At 41.0% G+C, this 23684-nt stretch overlaps 1 protein-coding gene across 4 annotated transcripts in view; it reads left to right on the forward strand.

The window, feature by feature from the left end:
• The window catches only part of TTC3 (tetratricopeptide repeat domain 3), a 95751-nt gene that overhangs the window by 26268 nt on the left and 45799 nt on the right, over positions 1–23684 (forward strand). For all 4 annotated transcript variants that reach the window (XM_006774129.2, XM_006774130.2, XM_015570715.1 and 1 more), the window contains 12 exons: positions 7633–7795; positions 8626–8671; positions 9728–9848; positions 11718–11781; positions 13598–13655; positions 16523–16607; positions 16878–17012; positions 17662–17742; positions 18861–18973; positions 19369–19489; positions 21895–22017; positions 23361–23462. In XM_006774129.2, the coding sequence (XP_006774192.1) occupies positions 7633–7795; positions 8626–8671; positions 9728–9848; positions 11718–11781; positions 13598–13655; positions 16523–16607; positions 16878–17012; positions 17662–17742; positions 18861–18973; positions 19369–19489; positions 21895–22017; positions 23361–23462 (1212 nt within the window). The remainder of the gene's footprint in view (positions 1–7632; positions 7796–8625; positions 8672–9727; positions 9849–11717; positions 11782–13597; positions 13656–16522; positions 16608–16877; positions 17013–17661; positions 17743–18860; positions 18974–19368; positions 19490–21894; positions 22018–23360; positions 23463–23684) is intronic.

Raw genomic sequence — 23684 nt, forward strand, 5'->3', positions numbered from 1 at the left:
AAATCATAGTCTGGAAGGAAAACATTTGTAATATATACAACTTATATAATTGATAGGATTTATAGCTAGAATATGCAAAGAGGTAAATAAAAAATTCAGTAGAAATGGGCCAGTAAACAAGCATTTCACAGAAGAAGAATTGTGAATGGGAAATAGAAAAACACTTAGCCCTGTTTTTCCCAGTAATTAAAATAGTACAGAGACAGAAAAATGAAACCAAGAGAGCAGAATAGAGAGCCTCCAAACAGACCTCCATGTACATGAATAAATAAAACCATATGATACTGTGGGTCCTTCAGGTTGGCAAACATTAATGAGACAATCGCCTTGTGTACTGGTAAGTGTCTGTACCAACAGGAACCCTCGATAAACCAGTGGGTTGAATTGGTTACAAGCACATTGGAGAGCACTATGATGTGCGTATGCAGTCATTACTTGATTCTAAGCTTCTGAACCAAACAAACATTCTTGCTCATGTGTGTATAGTGAGATGTACAAGGTTGGTCATTGCACATGATTTAATGGTACAGAAGTGCAAATATCTAAATATCCGTTAATGAAGCGGTGATGAATGTAGTTTTTCACTCAGTTACTATGATCTATCAGATCTGTCCCCTGTTGAACACCCATTATTCCTCTGACCTCAGACCTTCTGCTCTCCCCATTTTTCACTCCCTCGTTCACTCTGTTGTCCGTTGCTCTCCTTGTAGTTCCTTAAACATGCCAGGCCCACTCCCCGCTTGCACTTGCTCTTCCCTGTGCCTGGAATGAGAATGCCTTTCCCCAGAGTATGCGCTGGCTCTCTGGCTCCCTGGCCCCTCGCTTCCTTTTGTTTCCACTGCGGGTCCTCTTCTCAGTGAAACCTTCCCTGGCCACAGTGCTACATGCCAAACCTGCCCTTCCTAGACAGGTTGGCTCTCCTCTTTCACTGCTTGACTTTGTTTCTTCTTGGCATTTATCACTAGTAAACATATTGTATATACTATTTACAGTATGTTGTTTATGGTGAGTCTCCAGTACAATGTGAGCTCCATGAGGACAGATTTTTCTTTGGTTCATTCTTGAATCCGGACTGCCTGACACATACAGGCACTATTTAAGTAAATACTTGATGACTTAGTGAATGAATGAATTGAACACTAGATTGCAGTTGAAATTAATTAACTGGCTTATCAATAGATTTTAAAAAACAATGTTGAATCGCCCTAGCCAGCTTGACTCAGTGGATAGAGCATCAGCCTGCGGACTGAGGGATCTGGGTTCGATTCCGGCCAAGGGCACATGCCCGGGTTGTGGGCTCGATCCCTAGTAGGGGGTGTGCAGGAGGCAGCCGATCAATGATTCTCTCTCATCATTGATGTTTCTATCTTTCTCCTCCCTTCCTCTCTGAAATCAATAAAGAAATATATTTTAAAAAAAACAATGTTGAATGAACAAAGCAGTAAAAGCATATTAGAAAAATACCTATCAAACTCTTGATAGTGTTTGCTTCTGGGCAGTGAGAGACAGGAAAGATTAACGGTACAAAGGAGACTTCAGCCATATTTCTATAGTTTTATTTCTTGCATTAAAGAATCTGAAGCAAATATAACAAAATGTTAACAGTTCATTCTGGTGTTTGTTATAGTCATTTATATTCTCCTAAATTATAAAAATAGTCTGAATTTTTTTAAAGCAGAGCTTCATTAAGACTCAAAAAGATACATGTTTCAGACTTCATTTCTGGCTTTCCATAATTTGCTTTTATTTATTATTTTTTAATGATTATTTTTTAATCCTCACCCAAGAATATGCTTTTATTGATTTTACTGATTTTAAAAATATGTTTTCATTGATTTTTAGAGAGAAAAGAATGGAAAGGGAGAGAGGAAGAGAGAGAGAAACATTGACCAGTTGGCTCCCATGCATGCCCTGAGCAGGCATTGAACCTGCAACCTGGGTATGTGCCATGACCAGAAATTGAGCCCTCCACCCTTTGGTGAATGGAATGACAACTCGAACCAACTGAGCCACACCAACCAGGGCCATAATTTATTTTTAAGCCAGAGTGAGTGGAGTTGTAGAATTTTAGAGCCTTCAGGTGATTCAGGTGGTCTAGGAGTGTAAAATCTGGGGATTATAAGATTTCTCAGGTGTACTTCTGCATTCAACTTTTGGAGTCACTTTCTAAGTACATTATTTTACAGATGAAGAAATTAAGTTTCAGAAAAGTACAGTGACTTTGCAAGGTGCCATTACAAGTAAAAGACAAAACTGGATTGAGGGTGGTGATTGTTGCTGTTTTCAATATAAGTCATTGTTGTGCTTAAAAATCCTTTGCTGACTTCTGCACCTGGCATTTGGCAGCTGCTCCATAAATATTTTCAGAATGAATAGATGGTAGAATTCTTAATAGTAAAACGTAGACCATGATACTGGTTTTCCAGAGATATCTTTTGTTATTTTAATCTAGTATCAACTTAGAAAAAGAGTACTAAAACTTTTAAAATTACTTTGAGTACCTTATTTAGAATGTTAATTCCTGATTTAGTTTATCAAAGAAAATATTTACTCTTTAAGACTTTTTTTTTTTTTTAGAACAGTTATAGGTTCACAGCAAAATTAAGAGGAGGAAGGTACAGAGATTTCCCATAATCCCATTACCCCACACACACATGCCCTCCCCCATTGTCAGCATCCCCCAGTAGAGTGGTGCAGTTGTGGAATTAATGAACCTCCATGGACATATCATTATCACCCAAAGTCCAGTTTAACTTGGAGTTCACTGCCTAGGTGTTGTACATTTTATGGGTTTGGACAAATTTATAATGACATTGTGCTTCATAGGGTGTCTTTTCACGGCTCTAGAAATTCTCTGTGTGCATTACCTTTTGATGTTGTTATATAGGGTACAGACCAATAGTTTCATAATGTCCTCAAGAACCTTTTAATTTTTAGGGGTTTATTTGGACTCTCCTGTTTGTGAATGACAAAACCTAACTCAGATTTGGCTTAAGAAGAAAAGGGAATTAAATGGTTCCTGAAACTGAAAATTCTAGGGGTTAGCTTCTGGCATGGTTGGATCCAATCTGTACACAATTTTCTTGTGTTTTTAGCTGTGCTTCCTTGTTTCTTTGCTTCATTTTCAGTCCTTTCTCTGTTTCATTTTACCAAGGTTCCATTGCTGTCCTCAAGGTCAGTGATCTTTTCTTCTGCAATGTCTAATCTACCTTTACTTCCATCAACATAGTTTTCTTTTTTTTTAAAATATATTTTATTGGTTTTTTACAGAGAGGAAGGGAGAGGGATAGAGAATTAGAAACATCAATGAGAGAGAAACATCGATCAGCTGGCTCCTGCACACTCCCCACTGGGGATGTGCCTGCAACCAAGGTACATGCCCTTGACCAGAATTGAACCTGGGACCCTTGAGTTCACAGGCCAACACTTTATCCACTGAGCCAAACCGGTCAGGGCCATCAACATATTTTTCATCTTAAATGCTATAGTTTTCATGTCTAGAATTTCAATTTGAGTATTTCTTACGTATTGTATGTCTTCAAACGCTCAAACTTTTTTTAGCTTCCTGAATGTGTGGAATAAATTTCAGATACTGTTTTAATGTCCTTATCTACTAATTCTGCCATCTGTGTCATTTCTGGATTTGTTTAAGTTGACTTATTTTTCTCCTCATTATAGTTCACATTTTCCTCTTTTGCATACCTAGTAATTATTTTTCTATATACTGTATGTTTCTTTTTCTTTTTATTATTTTTGTTAACTCTCACCCAAGGATATTTTTCCATTGATTTTTAGAGAGAGTGGGAGAGAGAAAGATAGAGAGAAACATCGATGTGAGAGAAATACATCGATTGGTTGCCTCCTGCATGCGCACCGACCAGGGCCCGAGCCAAGGAGGAGCCTGCAACGGAGGTATATGCCCTTGACTGGAATCGAACCCGGGACCCTTTGGTCAGCAGGCCTACACTCTATCTACTGAGCCAAACTGGGTAGGGCCCTAGTAATTTTCGATTGGATGCCAGACATTGTGCTTTTATGTAATATTTTTGTATTTCTGTAAATATTTTGAGCTTTGCTTTGGGATGCTGTAGTTACTTGGAAATAGTTTAATTCTTTGGAGTCTTGTTTTAAACTTGATGAGGTTGGAGCTTAGTGGTATTTAGTCTAGGACTAATTTTTCTCCATAACTGAGGCAAAACTTCTGAGTGCTCAACTTGACACTCCATGAATTATAACGTTTTCCACTCTGGTTGACGAGAATAAGAAGTGTTCTTGATCCTGTGTGAGTACTGACTGCTGTTCCCCTTTAGCTTTTCAGGTGGTCTTTCCCTCGCTTGGGTAGTTGCCCCACATGCAGGTACTGATCAGTACAGAGCCAGACTCAAGGGGGACCCTGTGAAGACTTCTGGAGTTCTCTGTGCAGCTCTCCTCCCTGTCCTCTGCGCTGTGACCTTGAGCTGCCATGGCTTTCCTGGACTCCTGCTCTATCTTCTTTTTAAAGAAAATATATTTTATTGATTTTTTACAAAGAGGAAGGGAGAAGGATAGAGAGTTAGAAAGATCGATCAGCTGCCTCCTGCACACTCCCTACTGGGGATGTGCCCGCAACCAAGGTACATGCCCTTGACCGGAATGGAACCTGGGACCCTTCAGTCCACAGGCCAACGCTCTATCCACTGAGCCAAACCAGCAAGTGCCTGCTCTACCTCCTTAACTGAGACTCTGGTCTCTGCCTGGCTCCTTCTCCCTGTGCCATGGCTTAGACACTGTCCCCTCAGCAGGCTGGGGCAAGCATAGGGCTTACTTTGTGTGTTTCTCACTGTCAGGGATCAGCCTCTGTTGTTGCTGGATGTCCAGTGTCATGCAACCCTTTGTTTCATATACTGTATGTTGTTTGTTTTAGGCAGGAGGGTAAATCCAATCCCTGTTACTCCATCTTGACCAGAAGTGGTAGAGTGTGGGTTCTCCTGGCTTCATCTTGAAAAAGAACCAAACTGATATCCTCTATAACTGTTAATTCTAGTGGAAAGAGAACATCTTTAGTATCTGTATAGTAGTATACCTGAGGGATGCCTCACACTTATCCTCACTGAGCCATCCTGCCACCTGTGGATCCATCACTGACCTGGGAAATGGTGCATTGCGATGGGCCCATTTCCTGGGTCACAACTACACTCCTACCCTACCCTCCTTGTTGAGATGGTAGAGTTAGCAGTACTGCCATTACTGTGTCTGAGTGGATAAGGGACATGGTGGTACCCAAAAGGAGGGGACGCTAGGCAGATGAACAAGGGGAATTTTTTGTATGTGATAGAATGAGACAGTGTCAAAGAAAAACAAGACTTTCTGTTGTAATTGGGTTCAAGCAACTCCCTGAAATACCTTTAATTTAAGCTTCATTCAAACACCTTCAGCAAAGAGATGCATAAATGCTTTCTTAACTGGTAGAGATTATACTGGTTATTGTGAAGCCTAAGGAAAAGGACTCAGTAAAGGATGAAAAAGGTGGGCTGAAAAGAGAGTGTTTTTACTAATTTAAGTAGGTATGGTCTGTAAATGATGACAATTTTCTGTGCTGTGATCTTTTAAAATATATTTTTATTGATTTCAGAGAGGAAGGGAGAGGGAGAGAGATAGAAACATTAATGATGAGAGAGAATCATCAATCGGCTGCCTCCTGCCCACACCCCAACGGGAACTAAGCCTGCGACCCGGGCATGTGCCCTGACTGGGAATTGAACTATGACCTCCGGGTTCATGGGTCAGCACTCAACCACTGAGCCACGCCAGATGGGCTGTGATTTTTTTAAATAGATTTTTATTGATTTCAGAGAGGAAGGGAGAGGGAGAGAGAGAAACATCAATGATGAGAGAATCATTGATGATTGGCTGCCTCCTGCATGCCTCCTACTGGAGATCGAGCCCACAACCGGGGCATGTGCTCTTGATGGGAATTGAACCTGGGATCCTTCAGCCCGCAGGCTGACGCTCTATCCATTGAGCCAAACTGACCAGGGCTTTTTAAAAAAAATGCGGTTATGTATGCTTTAAAGTTGATATATGGCTGGAAGATAGGATGTTGGTATTGTAGCGTACCTCTAAGAGATCTCTTATCTTCTTTATGCCTTTTGACAAAAGGCAGAGTTAGAACAAAGGCGATCTGAGTTGACTCTTTGATCTGAGCTTAAATTCTCTGGCTAAAAAATAGCTGCAGAGCTCACCAGTTGGGTTGGTGCACCAGAGTGGGATTATACATGCACAGCACCTGGGTAAGCAGAGGTCCTTGTTTCTGGCTTTTCTTAGTGAAAAGCCCATCTTTCTTAAAAAAGTCACTTACTCATTTTTAAATGAAATGATAGTTTTCATTTTTTTTAATTAAAGGATAGTTTTTTTTCCAATTAGTATTTTTTGTATGTTTCTTTGTATTGGATTTATTAGGATGGCATTGGTTCATAAATTACATAGGTTTCAGGTGTACAGTTCTCTAATACATCAGCTGTATGGTATATTGTGTTTTCACCACCCCATCAAGTTTCCTTCCATCACCATTTACCCCCTTTATCCTTTTTTCCTCCCCCACCTCCTTTTCCCTCTGGTTACCACCATACTGTTGCCTGTATCTCTGAAGTTTTTTTCTGTTTTTTGGTGTTTTTTAATCTCATAGAATCAGAATGGTCTTTGTAAAGTGTACAGTACAGAGAAGAGCTCTGGCCCCAGAATAGATCAGGGTTCTTTGTTTTGCGTGTAAGGGAGTGACATTAGGCAAGTTCCTAGCCTTTTCACTTGGAAATCACTGTTCCTGTGGAGATGCTGTGCCTGAAATGGGAGTTTGGTTTGTGAGTAGCTGCTAGAGAAGAGTGCGTTGCGTTAGCCCAGGTCTGATCATGTTAGCTCTCTAGATTAAAATGTTCGTGCTGGACACAGATTTCCCAAATGCTTGAGGGGGGCCAGCCAGGGCCGTGGTAGCACAAACAAAATAGAACAAAAAAAAACCAATCATTAGAATTAAGAGTAAATCAGTGGTTTTTGGACCTTTTCTTTCTTAAAGCCAACAAGTACACTTAGAGGAAAAAAGAATGAAAAGCTGGTAAGAGAGTGATGGATAGAGGACTAGTTTAGCTTTACCCCTCATTGTGCCCATGCTCCTTTCCAGAGGTGGGAAAGCTGCTGCACTAGCTGACTGTCCTCCCAACTCTCAAATCCCATGGACTTCTAAACTGTAAGGAATGTAATCACTTGGAGACTACTGCTGCCTTGAAGTATTGTGAAGCAAATTTAAGTTATTTATATGAATGATTTTTATACTTTATTTGGCATAAAAAATTATTTCACTCTTTGGTAAAATATAATAAAGGTTGAATTTTTTTCTTTGGGCATACAAAAAAATCTCTTTAAGTGAAAATACTGATCCCTAGACAGTTGTTAAACATTATTATGAATACTGTTCATCGCTTTTCACTTAGCTCATTTTGGTAATTTTATATCCTGAGAGGTATTAACATTTTTATTTTTTAGGTTCTAATTTAACAGTTTAAATAACTAATCAGATTTCAAGTGAAATATTTTTCCTTATTGATTTCCTTTAACTTAAGCATATTTTTGAGAAAAATTAAATTTATCTTTTTGGAACAGGGTCATTATCGTTACTGTGCTGCTCTTTATATGCTGGGGGAATATGACTGGGCCCTGCAAGCAAACAGTAAAGCTCAAAAACTCTGTAAAAATGACCCTGAGGGAATCAATGATCTAATTCAGCAACATGTAAAGTTACAACAACAAATAGAAGATCTGCAAGGTATTTCATCTAAGATTCTTTCTTTTGCTTTCAGTCGAATTCCCTTTAAAACTTTTGAAGGTGGGTTTCTTGGATTAATGGAGGATCATAAATCAATTCTCAGATGATTTGAACTTACTTTGTTATCTTGGTTGAGTCACTTAAGTTTCCATTTCTATCTGCATAGAATTATATTAGTGTTATATTCCATTAGATAATTATAAATTGATATTTTTATTTGAAACATTCAGCAATGAATTATTATATACTCTTGCATAGAAAATATGCCTTCTTGAATTTTGAAATAAATTAAATTCTTTTTGAAACAAAATTGTTTTAAAATTATCTCCTTTATTTTTATAGTTATTTCCTGAAGAAAAGTCCCTTCAATAGGATTATTTGGTGTTTTTGCACCAAGTTTGGGGCTGATTTTATATATCTCAGAAATCTGCTGTGCAGGCTAGGAATTCTACAATCCGTACTCTGCACACTCTGTGTAGGTCTTTCCCGTTTTTCCTTCTATGGGTATTTGGTGTCTTACTGAGCTGAGCTGAGTGTTCTGTTTCACTAGCAAATGTCATCCAACATAACGTGATCATAAGATTGTGAGCTCCTTGAAGACAGGTGCCCTCTCTGATTCACATTTCTATAGTGCTGCATCTACTCAGTGATCACATCCAATGGGATTTCAAATAACAGCTGAAGAACATTTTGTTGACAAGCTCATCAACTAAAAGCATCTCAAAATGTAAAATTGGTTAGGCTTACTTTTCAGTTCTCTGAATTTGAAAATCTTTTACAGTATGTGTTACCAATGCACTGATTATTGTGTGTGTGATTGATTTTGATAGGCGGAACACCAACTAGGAATCCAATTAAAGCCTTTTATGAAAGCGGGTAAGTTACCAGGAATGGCTTTGCCCTGTGAGTTTAAGAATCTCTGTGTTTAATGCTTTAGTAGCTAATAGCAACCACAGTGAAGTTGGGGGTGGAAGGATGATAGGTGGTTTTTAAAGTGTTCCTGCATAAGGTCAGGTGACCTGTGAATTGCCAAATGTATTTTGCCCACTCTTTTACTAAGCTATGTGCATAGGTATGTATTAGAGATCAGTAGCTTTAGCCTATGGGAAAGGAGTGAAATGATGATGGGATGTTACTGTGCTTGAAAGGGACCAGTTTTGGCCATCATGGATGGATGGTCCTGGCAGCAGAGAGCAGGGCACAGTCTGTGCCTCTTAGCCTTGGCCTCCGTTCTGGAAACATCTGCCTCTGATTCCTGGTCTGTTTTTCAAAGGCTAAGATGCTTCCTGTTAGAAATACTAGTAGGCAGCAGATAGACTTGCGTATCCTTGCAATAAAGCCAACAGCACCCAGGGTCTGCATTAAAGAAGATTAAGCTTTTCCTCACATGCTTAAGATACTGAAGCTGTTAATTTAAAACAAGGAGACTTATTTTAATATTAGGAACCAGAATACACTTCTTGATCTGTTCTTAATGTATTTTAAGTTTTTTAAATTATATTTTGAATTTTAATACCAAATGTAAAATAATGTTTAGGTATGAGGCCCACTCAGAGATGGGGATTGTTTTATTTTTTATATATATATATTTTATTGATTTTAGAGAGGAAGGGAGAGGGAGAGAGAAACACCAAGGATGAGAGAGAATCATTGATCAGCTGCCTCCCGCACGCCCCCCCACTGGGGATTGAGCCCGCAAACCAGGCATGTGCCCTTGGCTGGAATCAAACCTGGGACCCTTCAGTCCACAGGCTGACACTCTATCCATTGAGCCAAACCAGCTAGGGCAGTAGGGATCTTTTTAAAACAGCCTTGTTTTCAAGAAAAAAAGGCTGAATTTGCTGAAACTTGTTTCTTTGAAGGTTAACTTTTTTTAAAAAAAGCATACTAATCAATAGAAATAAAATAATTATTCCTTTTATCCTCACTCAGAGCCAACACACCTAGTTTACCAGCACCTGCATTTAGTACTTCACTTAACTTTGTAGAGATCGAAAGAGATTCCAGCAAAACCTACCACGAAATGGCATATGATGGTAATCAGCCTCTAATGGTAAGCTCAGTTAAAAACTAAAAATGAAATTATTTCCAGTATAGTCTCATATGTTTGCAATAATATTTTGGTGAAAGGAAAAACTAAATATCTTGTTGATATGAACCTCTTTTTGCTTATTCATATCAAGGAATGATTCTGTCTTTTAAATAAATATTCGGGCTACCTCCTATAATTACATAAAATAATATTTCATTGTTACAGAATTCTTTTGCAATCACATTTGTATGTTTTCAAACTATTTTTTTCTAAATTTTATTTTACACTTTGATGGTTCTCTTTGTATGCCTTCCCTCTACATGTCTTTTTTTTTAAGAGAGTCTTTTTTTTTTAAATATATTTTATTGACTTTTTACAGAGAGGAAGGGAAAAGGATAGACACATCAATCAGCTGTCTCCTGCACAATCCCTACTGGGGATGTGCCTGCAACCCAGGTACATGCCCTTGACCGGAATCGAACCTGGGACCCTTGAGTCCGCAGGCCGACGCTCTAGCCACGGAGCCAAACCGGTCAGGGCAAGAGAGAATCTTTTTTAATATATATTTTTTTATTGATTTCGGAGAGGAAGGGAGAGAGAGAAACATCAATGATGAGAGAGAATCATTGATTGGCTGCCTTCTGCACGCCCCCCACTGGGGATCAAGCCCGCAACCCGGGCATGTGCCCTTGACTGGAATCGAACTTGGGATCCTTCAGTTGGCAGGCCAATGCTCTACCCACTGAGCCAAACCAACTAGGGCCCCTTTACATGTCTTTCAGTGAGTCACTTGGGAATAAGTGACAGTGGGGTCTGGTGGCCAAATCACACCACCCCTTACAATGCTTTGGACTTTTCTTTTCCTATCTTTTATTTTTTGCAAACTCCATGGCTGCCCTGCACTGCACCAGTCCATCCACCCACCCAATTTGTGCTGTGCTGGGCCTGGGAGCCACCCCATCCTCCTCTCTGCCCAAGGTGTTTTTGCAGCCTCTGCTGCTCCTCTCCGTAGCCAAAGCCCTTGGTTCTGTGCTGTGCTCAGCTAAACCTTGGTCTGATGGCTTCTTAGGCACTGCTAGGACTCTAGCCTGGTCCTGGGGCCAGGGTCTGAGGCAGTCTGCACCTGAGTTTTTCTCTGAACTGTAGTGTGCTCAAAACTCAGCAGATATCACCAAGCTCACATTTATATTTCTTTCCAGTGTCTGATGGGGAAAATGAAAATGGTGTCTTGGGTTATGGATAGTAGTCATTGGGGGGAACTTTTTAAGCCACTCTATAGTTATATTTGTTTGTTAATAATATCCGAGGATATTATTTTCATTAATTTTAGAGAGAGTGAAAGAGAGGAAGGAAGGGAGGGGAAAGAGAGAGAGAAACATCAATGTGAGAAAGACACATTGATTGGTTGCCTCCTGTACAAGCCCCAATTGGGGCCAGAGATCAAACCTGCAACCCAAGTACATGCCCTGGACTGGGAATCAAACCCATGATTCTTCAGTTCTCAGGCAGATGCTCTAACCACTGAGGACACCAGACCAGAGCATAATTCTTTTGTTAATAATGAAAATCTCAGAGAAGCTGTGTTCATTTAGGGAGAGCAGCCTCAGGAAAGATGTGATAGTACTGACTCAGGACTGAACAGCTGCCCTGCCTGGCCTCATGCTAGGTGTCAGAAATAGAATTGTCATTGGAGAATTTGTCATACCATAATCCGTTTATTGTCAGTTATCATTTTGTTTGTTTATTCACTTAGGCTTAATAACCACCTAGCTATTTTAGTGTTTGAATAAATTCTGTTATAATCCACTTTATTATTTAGCTCTTCATGTCTCTCTATTTTTTCACTTCTTTTCCTTGTGTAAGTCTCACTAATTATATTTTCATGGGTAGGTGGTAGATGAAGCTTTGAATATAGATGATTGTGCCTGTCATCCTGAATTTCTACCACTATCAGGTGAGTTTTTCCCTGTAAATTATTGCTGAGTTCATGTGGTGGTGTCTAAACTCCCATGCCCCCAAATTCGCACAAGCCTCACTTATATTTGCTCTTGTACTCCTTTTACTTTGCAGTGCTTCTGTGTTAAAACATTATTTATTTGAAACCAGTACTCCGTCTTTTCATGTTATTTAATAAATCTAATTTTGGAACTCAAACTAAAGTTAATGGAACAGAAAGATGAAGCTCTTCTTGGTTTCTATCTAATTTTTATTTGGCGAGTTGTTTTTTTAAAGATATATATTTTTATTGATTTCAGAGAGGAAGGGATAGAGAAAGAGAGATAAAAACATCAATGATGAGAGAGAACCGTTGATCAGCTGCCTCCCTAATGCCCCATGTAGGGGGATCGAGCCCAAAACCTGGGCATGTGCCCTGACCATGATCTCCTCGTTCATAGGTCGACACTCCACCACTGAGCCAACCCAGCAGGGCTCAACCTAGTTTACTTTAAATTGTCTGTGCTTGGTGCCTGTGTTTGCTTATGCCCCTAGGAAACAGGCAGACACAGCAGGACCTCATAGACTCAGCATTGGCACCATGGGAAATGAAGGGCCCACAGAATATTCGCACTTCATTTACTTCTCAGTCTCCCTTGATACTACCAGATTTTGATGGAAATCGATCTAAAGTGGATTACATGCTTCCCTGCCTTTTAAACAGCTTAAGAAAATACAGATTTTCTTGATGACTTACTTAAGATAGTTGTTGTTAACCACAAGTTACTGATCTCCATCTTTCATGCGTTCCTTCCGGGCTCTTACAGGGAGATTGTGACCTTCCTGTTGCCCTCCTGTCCTTGGTTGATGTGTTTGTTTTCTTTTCAGTGTTTGTCTTCTGCAGTTCTGTCTCTCTTGGGCTCCCATGCCTCACATCCACCACTCACTCCTGAGCATTTCCATTTGGTTGGCACAGCAGCAGCATTAGAAGGAGTGGAAGCTCAGGTGGCTGTCGTCCCTGATGTAGCTCTAATAGCACGTGAAAAACCTCTGAGGATAAAACATTTGTCAATATTTCTTGGGCAATTATCATCATACAGTACATTTAAATAATTTAAATACCATCCACACTTTAGCATCTACGTTCAGTAGAAGAAATTGAGGTGCTGTGGTCAGGGTGCAGTGGTTTTGCTACAGGTCACACAGCAGAAGTCACACTGGAACTCTTCTGCCTTTCCAGAGCCTCTTGCTTTCTGAGGCCACCAGAGCCAGCTCAGGCTCTCATCCCGTCCTCGGCCCAGGGGCTCTGACTTGCCTCTGCGTCTGTCCCCAAAGCTCTCATCAGGCCCACCTGACCCCATTGCTCAGCTGTCTTCTGCACAACTTTGCACGTCTGTCCCCGCCCGCAGCACACAGGCTCCCTCCTGCCAGGGGGCGGGACAAGGCGGAGCTCATAGAGCTGGAGGAGCAAGAGGAAGCACGGGGCCTGTAACTCAGTATTTTTTTCTTCTTTTTAATGGGATTGCTGTTTAATTATTACAGTGACTGTCTTTTCTTGTCATCTAATTGTCAACTACTTGAAAACAGAAATTTAGCCTATATTTCTGTATCTGCTCTAGGCCTATATAATAATGACCATTATAATTTATAATAATTTCATAGCACACACAGACAAACATCATCAGTAGCTTCTATTTTGGCTTACCTGTTTGTAGTTAACGCTCACGGTATTGCTTCCTTTGCTTTCTTATTCAGTTTACTTAACTATTATTTTACTTTCAAGCTCATAAATTTTTATGTCCAGATTTGAGGAACAAATACTTTTGTATTCACAGGCCAACCTCCAAAATATAAAGGAAAACAAAAATCTCGAAACAATGAGTTGGAGTTCAGGTATGTTTTTATGTAAGGTTTTGTTTTTCACCTAATGTCCTCCTTCCAAGAAAAAAGAAAAAAATCTCTTTCAAGTAGTAGCTACCTTTACATATGTATACTATGTTGAGTACGAAAGTCCCTTTCAAATACCAAAGGCATGTCTTCAGAGACGATCATTTTTGACCAGAGAATTCTGAATCCTGAACATTAATACTGATTTCTGAAAGTCATATTACAGCTATATTAGTATTAACATTTTAAAACTCCAAAATACATGCTCAGAAGAGGGAAAATATTCAGAGAAGTATAAAGTGCAAATTAGTCTCCTTCCCTGCTCACCTTATTTCACTTCCCACACTTCTTCTCCAGTAGCTTCCGATAGGAACGCGCTGCTCACAATGTTGGCCGTCAGGAAGCTCACTCTGCATACACAGGCATGGGGATGTGTACAGGTCGAGGCCCTTTTGAGCAGTTACTACCAGAGGAAAGGATTTATTAATGAACCAACCACTTATAAAATCCGTTCTACGGAACATGCCCCTTAAAACTAATGGTCGGAACTCTTGTCACTTATCTTTATCGTTAATCCCCCATCACCTACAAAATAGGAATTGAGTGCAGAGTGGAATTATCAGTCATACAGTAGATACAGAAGTTTGTGAAGTTAATAAAAAGTGATGCTGGAGAAACTGCAAAGCCATTTCTGCCAATTATACCCGGTTGTCAGTTTTTTCCTCTTTTCTTAAGGCTGATTCCTCAATAGATTCTTCAAGGAGAATGATTTGAATATCAAAGCACTAAGAGGAATGAGTAATGCCCAATTTTTTTAAAAAAAAAGACCATTTTTTTTCCTGCTGCTACAAAGTAAATACAAAGCAAGAGCATAGAATATTATGTAATTCTATTATTTCATAGAAAAATCCTGAGTCTTCCTCCTCACCTCGTGTGCCTCCCAGGAGAAACCAAAACCAAGCATATTTTCACTGTTTGAATGTATAGTTACAATTTTAACCAGTTTTGTTGAAGATAAATTTAGTTTCCTGAAACTTTGTTTCTGTTTTCAAACAGAAGGCTTCTGATTTGATTATGTCTACCTCATGGGATTATTTAGTGATTAAGTGGGATGAACTGGAACATGGTAAATGCTCAGTACACATGACCATCATTGGGATCACTGTCCTTTTCACTGTTGTTAGAACCATTCAGACTGACAGCTTGTTTTATCCCTTTCTAGTATCTTGTGTGTCTTTCCATAACAGACCATGGAAATCTACATCCTTCATTTTCATGGCTGCAGAACATTTTACCACATAGATGTACATTTGGAGAAATTTCTAGAGTGGCATTGCTCTATCAAAGGAGATGCATAATTTTCTTTAAATTTTATTTACTGATTTTTAGAGAGAGAGAGAGATAAATATTGATATGTTGTTCCACTTATTTATGCATTCATTGGTTGATTGTTGTATGTGCCCTGACCAGGGTTCAAACCCACAATCAAACCAACTGAGCTACCCGGCCAGGGCCCAGGGGTGTGTAATTTCACTTTGAGAGATATTGTCAAATTGTCCTACCAGAAAAGTAATTACCTGGCACTTTTACACTCTTACTAAGCTGTGAGAGGGTGAGGAATAATAAAATGTATATCTGATCTTTGTCCCTGGTCCCTGGCACAGAGCTCCCTTGGAATTTCCTGAAACAAGCCCCTTTCCACCCTACCTGAGATCATATTAATGAGGTGACTCAAGGCTGGGGCTCTGCATTCAGAATTGGGACTGGTCACTACAAAGACCAAGTATGTGATTGGAGGGTTGGACCTTTCAGCCCCATCCCCTGGTATCTGAGAAATTCAGGAAGGGAGCTAGGAATTTATTTATTCACCAGTGGCCAGCAACTTAATCCTTTGTGCCTGTGTAATGAAACATTATGAAAACCTCTTTTTGGGGAGCTTTTGGGTGGGTGAGTACATGGAGGTGCTGGGCAGGTGGCCCACTCTGGGACAGCATGAAAGCTATCCATCACCCCCCTCTACCCAGCTCCCTTCCCATGTGTTTCTTTCATTGGAGTTTTCCCGAGTTACAACCTTCATAGTAAACTGGTAAGTAGTAAGTATAATGCTTTCATGAGTTCTATGAGTCATTCTAGGGAATTGTTGAATCTGAACTAGGGTCACGGGAACCCTGAATTTGTAGTTGGCTTGGCAGAATTGTGGGTAGCCTAGGCACCCCGGTGTGGCTGGTCTGAAGTGAGGGCACCTGTGGGGCCTGCATTGACCCCAGAATTAATGTCAAAATTGAATGGAATTGTTAGACACGTGGTTGGTGTTGGAGAATTGGTGTGGAAAATGATAGGTATCTGGTATCAAACACACACATCTAGTGTTAGAAGTGGTGTCGGAAGACAGAGAACTGAGTCTTCCCCTCACCAGCACGGGGTCCGGGCTTTCTGAAAGGTTATATGGCATCATAGTAATATTTCAGAAAATCTCTTACTAGATTTTCCCATGAGAGGAGCGTCTGTGCAACATTTATTGGGCACATTTCTTGTTTCAGGACTACGTTGTCATAGGTAACTGTAGATCTGTAATAACTGGGTAATCAGCACACAAATTCCCCTTAATTTGTTTCAAAAGCTGTTTTTTCTATATCATCTTCATAATTAATTTATCTGGCCTCCCCCCACTTGTAATTTTACAGGGATTTTTATTGAGATTCATTAGAGTTAGAGGTTAATCTGAGGAGAAATGGCATCATAGTAATATTTCAGTTCACGAGCTTATGACTTATTTGCTCAGTGTTTAAAATGACCTTCAGTAAAAGTATTTTTTCTTTATATAGCGGACTGTTTTACTTTAAATAATTCAACACAACACTCTTTTCTTGTAGTTACGGCTCACAAGGGAGTTTTCCAGCAGATTTGAAAAGCCTCTTGGAGAAACAGTTCTCTAAATCTTCCAGAGCAGCACACCAGGTACAGGAAAGGCTCTTCCCGGGGAAAGCAAACTCTGGGAACAAACCACTCTTCACAAGCGCTAAGTCTAACCATGTACATCTCTAAGATTTGTTTTTTATACTTTTATTTATGGACATGTTACTTTATATGTGATTGCTAAGAAGCCAAACTATTGTTAATTTAGAAACTGACTTTTCAGTTATGTTAGCCAGAGATTGAAGTAGCGATTGACACTGTAGAATTGTTGCTTCCCAAAGGAAACAGTTTGTTTCTTGTTCTGTTTTGCAGGACTTTGCTAATATAATGAAAATGTTGAGGAGCTTGATCCAGGATGGTTACACAGCTCTGCTGGAGCAGCGGTGCCGCAGTGCGGCCCAGTCCTTCTCGGAGCTGCTCAATGGCCTAGATCCGCAGAAAGTAAAGGTAGGATTGCCGTCTCCTAACTCGTCAGCAGGGCTGATGGCTCCGGATGCAGGTGCAGGAGAATCCAGGCTCTCACCTCACTGTTACCAGTGCACCTTCTGCCTAGCGGAGACGGCCTGAATCTCCTCCGCCGGGCAGTGAGGAGCAGGGCGCGCGCTGACCCAGCCTTCATGCCTGCGCTCACCGTGCGACTCCCTCCTTGCTCTCCAGTTGGTGTCCTTAGAACTCCTGGCCTTCTCTCTTGATAAACTATGAAAGCAAGGTTTTGGACCAGTTTTAGTCACATCTTTTCATTCAGAAAGAGAGTAATAGCTAGGCAAATACTTTATGCAAGGTTGTAAGGCAGCAAATAAATGTCTTCATCTGTCACTGGTACCCACAAACATTCAAAAGAGAGTAAGTTCTGTTATTCTAATCTAGTATGAACCACGTCTTCAAGGAACTCTGAGACAGTGAGTCTGTGTTTTAAATACTTGGTAGCAGTGTATTTTTGCAAAATATATTTTCTAATTCAGTTTGGCCTTTATCTCAATCATAGTGATTAGTGAGATTTTATTACACTTTTTTTCTGTCGTGGCTAACAGGTTGGTATAATGCAGATTGGGCAGAATTATCTTCCGATTTTTAACTCAAATGTTTTTATCGACAGCAATTGAACCTGGCCATGATTAACTATGTGTTAGTGGTCTACGGACTTGCTATTTCTCTCCTTGGAATAGGACAGCCTGAGGTAAGATTTGTAACAAATAATAAACAACTTAAGTATGTCATTGATTTTAGAAGATATGTAAACACAGTTGTTTTCCCATCGCAATTCTTTTATTCTTGGCAGAGCAGTAATAAGTATGTTATGTTTGCTTTTTTGGATTGAAGAGATAGTTTATTACATTTGCGTTTTACTTTGAAGTAGTGAGACTGAGCACAGAAATAAAACCATGTGATAGAACTTGAACCTTTAAAAGAATTTCATCATTCAGACTAGCCCCAGCCAGAAGGAAGCGATATACTTACTCCAGTACAGCCCTTGCTTAACACGTTAAGCGCCAGGCCTGTTTTGTCTTCCTTTCCGTGTAGCCCACGATACCCAATTTCACTGAAACGCTGGCAGTTGGAGACTGATGAGGTCCAATCGGAAAATGTAGTGTCAGCCACTGGTGACTGACATGGCGCTTAACGTGTTAAGACATGTTTGCAATGCCTCCTTTGGAACTGGCCTCAAAGCTTCTAACAAACTCCATTTTGTGGTGACATCTCTTTTTTCACCCACAATGGGGTTAGCAGTGTTGCCTGGAGCTAAGTGTTCTTGGATTTTTTTCAAAACAAAATTCATGTGAAGCAGAGGTTTCCACAGTTGAGAATATTCAAAAGAACACACTTCTGTCTGTGAAGCTCTTACTAATGGGCTGGTTTTAAGGTTGAGCATTTGTCTGCCTGATGCCCCAAAGCATGTAGCAACATCGGCATGCCTGTGTCCCCAAGGGGACAGCACTCAGCCAGGATATGTGCACGGTGTCATTGTCTACCTCAGTCTTTGTACCGTGAAGTCACATGTGTGGTGTCTGCCAGCACCACTGGCCTCGGTGTGGGTGTAAACGCTCATCTGGTTGGTGATTTGATGTGTTCAGTGCCAGCTTTTCATTCTGGAGCTGAATCACTTTGGGTGTGAGTATCGTACATATGGTCACAATTTATAAATTGCTAAGAAAATGAAATCTGGAAGGTGTAATTTTGCCAAAGAAGTTTTGGACAGATAGTTGTTTTTAATGTTACAAAAAGAATCAGCCTTCAGGTAAAAATCACATCCAGCATTTCTTTTGTGTGTGATTATTGTTCTTACTCCCTTTGAAGGAATTATCTGAAGCTGAAAACCAGTTTAAGAGGATGATTGAACACTACCCCAATGAGGGCCTCGATTGCTTGGCCTACTGTGGAATTGGAAAAGTGTACTTGAAAAAAAACAGGTTAGTAAATGTCCTAATAAAGTAAAAATTAAAAAAAAAAGAATTTCTATATTTATGGTACTATAGCTATGCAGTGATTTATCAAATGTATTCTTTTTTTATATTTTTTTTTATTTCAGAAAGGAAGGGAGAGGGGGAGAGAAACATCAATTATAAGAGAAAATCATCAATTGGGGGGCCTCCTGCACGCCCCCCACTGGGCATTAATTTGTATGTGCCCTGACCAAAAATCGAACTATGACTTCTTGGTTCATATGTCAACGCTCAACCACTGAGTCACGCTGGCTGTGCTCAAATGTACTCTTACTAGTTAGCTTGAAATCTCTGACTTTTGTTGAGGGAATGAAAATTCTTGCGACATCTTTTCATACCTTTTTTTTCATTATTATGACTAGGTTTCTAGAAGCTCTTAATCACTTTGAGAAAGCAAGAACCCTGATTTGTCGACTCCCTGGAGTGCTAACTTGGCCCACAAGTAATGTGGTTATCGAAGAGACTCGGCCAGGGAAAATAAAGGTAACCATTTCTTTTTGCAGAGAGCTCTAACTGTGAAAGCCCGCCTACACTGACTGGCTCAGGTGTCAGGAAAGGAGATAGCATTCTGGCCTCAGCTCCCCCACAGGTGTTTCCCCTTTAAGGACTAGTGAGAATTAACTAACATTTACTGAATGTTTTCTATTGCCAGTCACACACCTACCACATTTCATTACCTTCAATCCTTACAACAGTCCTACAGATGAGTACTATGATTTATCCCCATTTTATGGAGGGAGAAGATTAAGTTTAGAGAGGTTAGGTAATGAGCTCAAGGTTAAACAGCCAGGAAATGGTGGAGCTTGGCTTGAATCCAGGTGTTCTGACTTCAGTATGCATTCTTAAGCAGAAAGGTATGCTTTCCCTCGGAAAGGTGTAGCATTGCTGTTTCATCATAGTTACTGTCATTACTGAGGGGTACTCGAAGACTCAAAGTATAAACTTAATCTCAAATCCAGAAGCAGAGCATGCTTTGCTAGTTTTTGAGAGACTAAATTATGTGTAAATTGACTAGGATAGGCCTTTAGTTGTGGGGAACCTGGGCATGTACTAAGAACTGGCTTTTGACCAAAGCTTTTAAAAGCATAGGGATCAACTCTCACAACTCAATGTTAAAAAGACAACTAAACTAATTTAAAAGTACCCCAAGGATGTGAATAGACATATCTGTCAAGAAGTTATACAAATAGCCAGTAAGCACATGAATGGTGTTCAACAACATTACCTACCAGAGGAATGCACATTAAAACCATAGGGAGATACGACACCCATTGAGATGGTTATCTTCAGAAGGCAACCAAGAGTAAGTGTTGATAAGGATGTGAAGTCAGAACTTCCTGTGTTGTTGTGGGCGTTTAGAACGGGGCCATTGCTTTGAGAAAATAGTCTGGCACTTCCTCAGTGTGTTAAAGAATGAGTTATTCTGTGACCCAGCAATTCCGTTCCTGGATATATACAGAGATAACACATGTTCTCACAAAAACTTGTACATGAATGTTCATAGCAACATTATTCACAGGAGGCAAAAAGTGTCCATCAACTGATGAATGGTTATATAAAATATAGTCTATTTATACGATTGAATATTAATCAGCCCATAGAATGAAGTACTCACATGCTACAACATGAACGAATCTTGAAAACATGCTAAGTGAAAGAAGCCAGACACAAAGGCCACAGATTGTAGGATTCCATTTGATTGTAGGATTCCATTAATATGAAACTAGAGGCCCAGTGCACAACATTCGTGCACTGCGGGGATCCCTCAGCCCAGCCAGCACCCTCTCGCAGTCCGGGACCCCTCAGGGTATTTCCGACTGCCAGCTTAGGCCTGCTCTGGGGGAGCAGGGGTCCTTAGCACTGCCACAGAGTCGGGAGAGGCTCCCACAACCGCTGCTGCCCTCGCCAGCAGTGAGCCCAGCTTCTGGCTGAGCAGCGCTCCTCCTGTGGTAGTGCATTGACCACCAGAGGGCAGCTCCTGCATTGAGTGGTCAGTGCACATCATAGTGACCGGTCATTCCCTGGTGGTCAGTGCACATCATAGTGACCGGTCATTCCACTGTTTGGTCAATTTGCATATTAGGGTTTTATTATATAGAATCTTCAGAACAGGCAAATCTACATGGAGACAGGAAGTAGGTTAGTGGTTGGGAGGAGCTAGGAATTGGGGGAAATGGGGAGGGGTTGCTAATGGTTATGGGGTTTCTTGTTGGGTGATGAAAACGTTGTAAATTTAGACTGTGGTGATAGCCATACAACCGTGTGAATGTACTAAAAACACACTTTAAATATGTGAATTGTATGGTATGGGAATGATATCTTACCCGAAGCTGCTATTAAAAAAATTGTAAAACAAAGGATCATTGGGTTTTCCTCTTTAAACTAGATTGGGATGGAAGCATGGGAAGTATTGATAACAAAGGTGCAGGAGCAGTGGGGTCATTCTCAGGGCAAGAACTAGCGCAGGTGGCAGGGGCTCCAGGAGCAGGCAAGTGAGGTGCTAGGATCCCAGGTGAAGCACCCTTAGGGTCAGGAGCATAGTAGAGTCCTGAGGGAGTTTCACCTTAGGACTCCCTCTGGATGCTTAAAGGAGATTCTATGAGTTACATATTATACAGTGAGGTTTGATGGTTATAACAGGATAAGATTTTGATTCTGACTTTGAAATTCTGAAAAAACTTTTTAGTTCTTGCCCCTCCCCCACCATTCCATCATTTTCTCTGGACACGTCTCTGTATCAGCCTCCATTAAAAAGTGGTATGTAGTTTGTTCTTGGCTACACATTTAGTCATTTCTAGGATGAAAATATTTTGACAGCAAGAAGTTATTGAAATCACAAGCATTTTGATTGACAAACGAGTGTTGTAACAGTATCTTTTTTGTTTTAGATGCTCTTAGAGAAATTTATTGAAGAATGCAGGTTCCCTCCAGTGCCAGATGCTGTTTGTTGCTATCAGAAGTGCCGTGGATATTCCAAAATCCAGATATACATCACAGATCCAGACTTTAAGGCAAGTAATGACTGTGCATTGGGACATTAACTTGCACAGTTGTGCCTTACAGTGAATTTAGAACCAATCCTTTAATTGGAGGCACCCAAGTTCTCTGGGGTGCCAGCAGTTTTATGTCTCCTTGCCTACCCCTCGCCCTGGACTTCTTTAGGTCTGCATCATCTCACATGGGAACCCAGAGCCACTGAAATTAACACTGAGGGCCAGCTGGCTAATTCCATTTCCCCTTTCTAGCCACTGTGCCATCAACTGCCTATTCCGAGGAACACAGGAAACAAAACAAGATTATTACCTCTGATTTGTTGCAATTCTGTCTCTTGTAAAACTGGACTCCAAGAACAAAAGGCCATTGTTGACCGCTGAATTGGCTCTGAGAAACCTAAATTTGAGATCAAGTCTGGCACATAATTGAGTGAATAAGTTACTGGGCCTTAGTTGATTCAAGAAGATAATAAGCTGCCCATTGTGGCACTGTCCCTGGTTAGAGCTGAGATGGAATATTGTTTATAAAATATTTTATACATTGTAAAGAATAATGCAACTGTAAGCTATGAAAGTGAATATGTCAGTCAAGCTCTGTATCCCTGGCACTAGGCATTCTAGGTACAGAGTAGTATGCTCCCCATGGGGAAATGTATCTAGTTGTGTCTACCAGAGGAATGCAAACAGCTTTCTCTTTATCTTAATACTAGAGGCCCAGTGCAACAAATTCGTGCATGGGGAGGGGTGTCCCTCAGCCCGGCCTGCACCCTCTCCAGTTGGGACCCCTCAGGGGATGTCCGACTGCTGGTTTCGGCCCAATCCCACAGGGACCACTGGCTCCTAACCTCTTGCCTGCCTGCCTACCTGTCTACCTGCTTGATCGCCCCCTCACCACTCCCCTACCGGCCTGATTGCCCCCAGGTACCCTCCTCTGCCAGCCTGATCGCCCCCAACTGCCCTCCCCTGCTAGCCTGATCACCCCCAACTGCCCTCCCCTGCTGGCCTGATCACCCCCAACTGCCTTCCCCTGCTAGCCTGATAGCCCCCAACCGCCCTCCCCTGCCAACCAACTGCCCTCCCCTGCCGCCACCTGCCTCCTCCGCTGGGACCAGCCTCTGAGCTGCGCAGAGCCATGGGATCCCCAGGCCTCACCATGCAAAGCATCCACCGGGCCCTGCCTCCGCTGTGTGCACGGCCATCTTGTGATGACATAAGGGCGTGATACCACCTAGGCTATTATTAGTATAGATGCATTGTGAGTGAGTTAGAGAGAGAGAGAGAAAGAGAGAGAGAGAGAGAGAGAGAGAGAGAGAGAGACAGCACCTTTAAAATGTGAATTAAACATTGTTTTAACCCCCCAGGGTTTTATACGAATCAGCTGTTGCCAGTACTGCAAAATAGAATTTCACATGAACTGTTGGAAGAAGTTAAAAACAACAACCTTTAATGATAAAATTGACAAGGTAAGGCTAATAAGATTCTCTGGGTGTTTCGTTTTTTTAATATGTTTTTAATGATTTCAAAGAGGGAGAGGGAGAGAGAAACATCAGTGATGAGAGAGAATCATTGATTGGCTGCCTCCTTCACACTCCACACTGGTGATGGAGCCCACAATCCAGGCATGTGCCCTGACTAGGAATCAAACCATAACTCCCTGGTTCAGAGGCCTACACTCAACCACTGAT

The sequence above is a fragment of the Myotis davidii genome, unplaced genomic scaffold, assembly GCF_000327345.1.
Source record: "Myotis davidii unplaced genomic scaffold, ASM32734v1 scaffold227, whole genome shotgun sequence".
Classification (NCBI taxonomy): Eukaryota; Metazoa; Chordata; class Mammalia; order Chiroptera; family Vespertilionidae; genus Myotis; species Myotis davidii.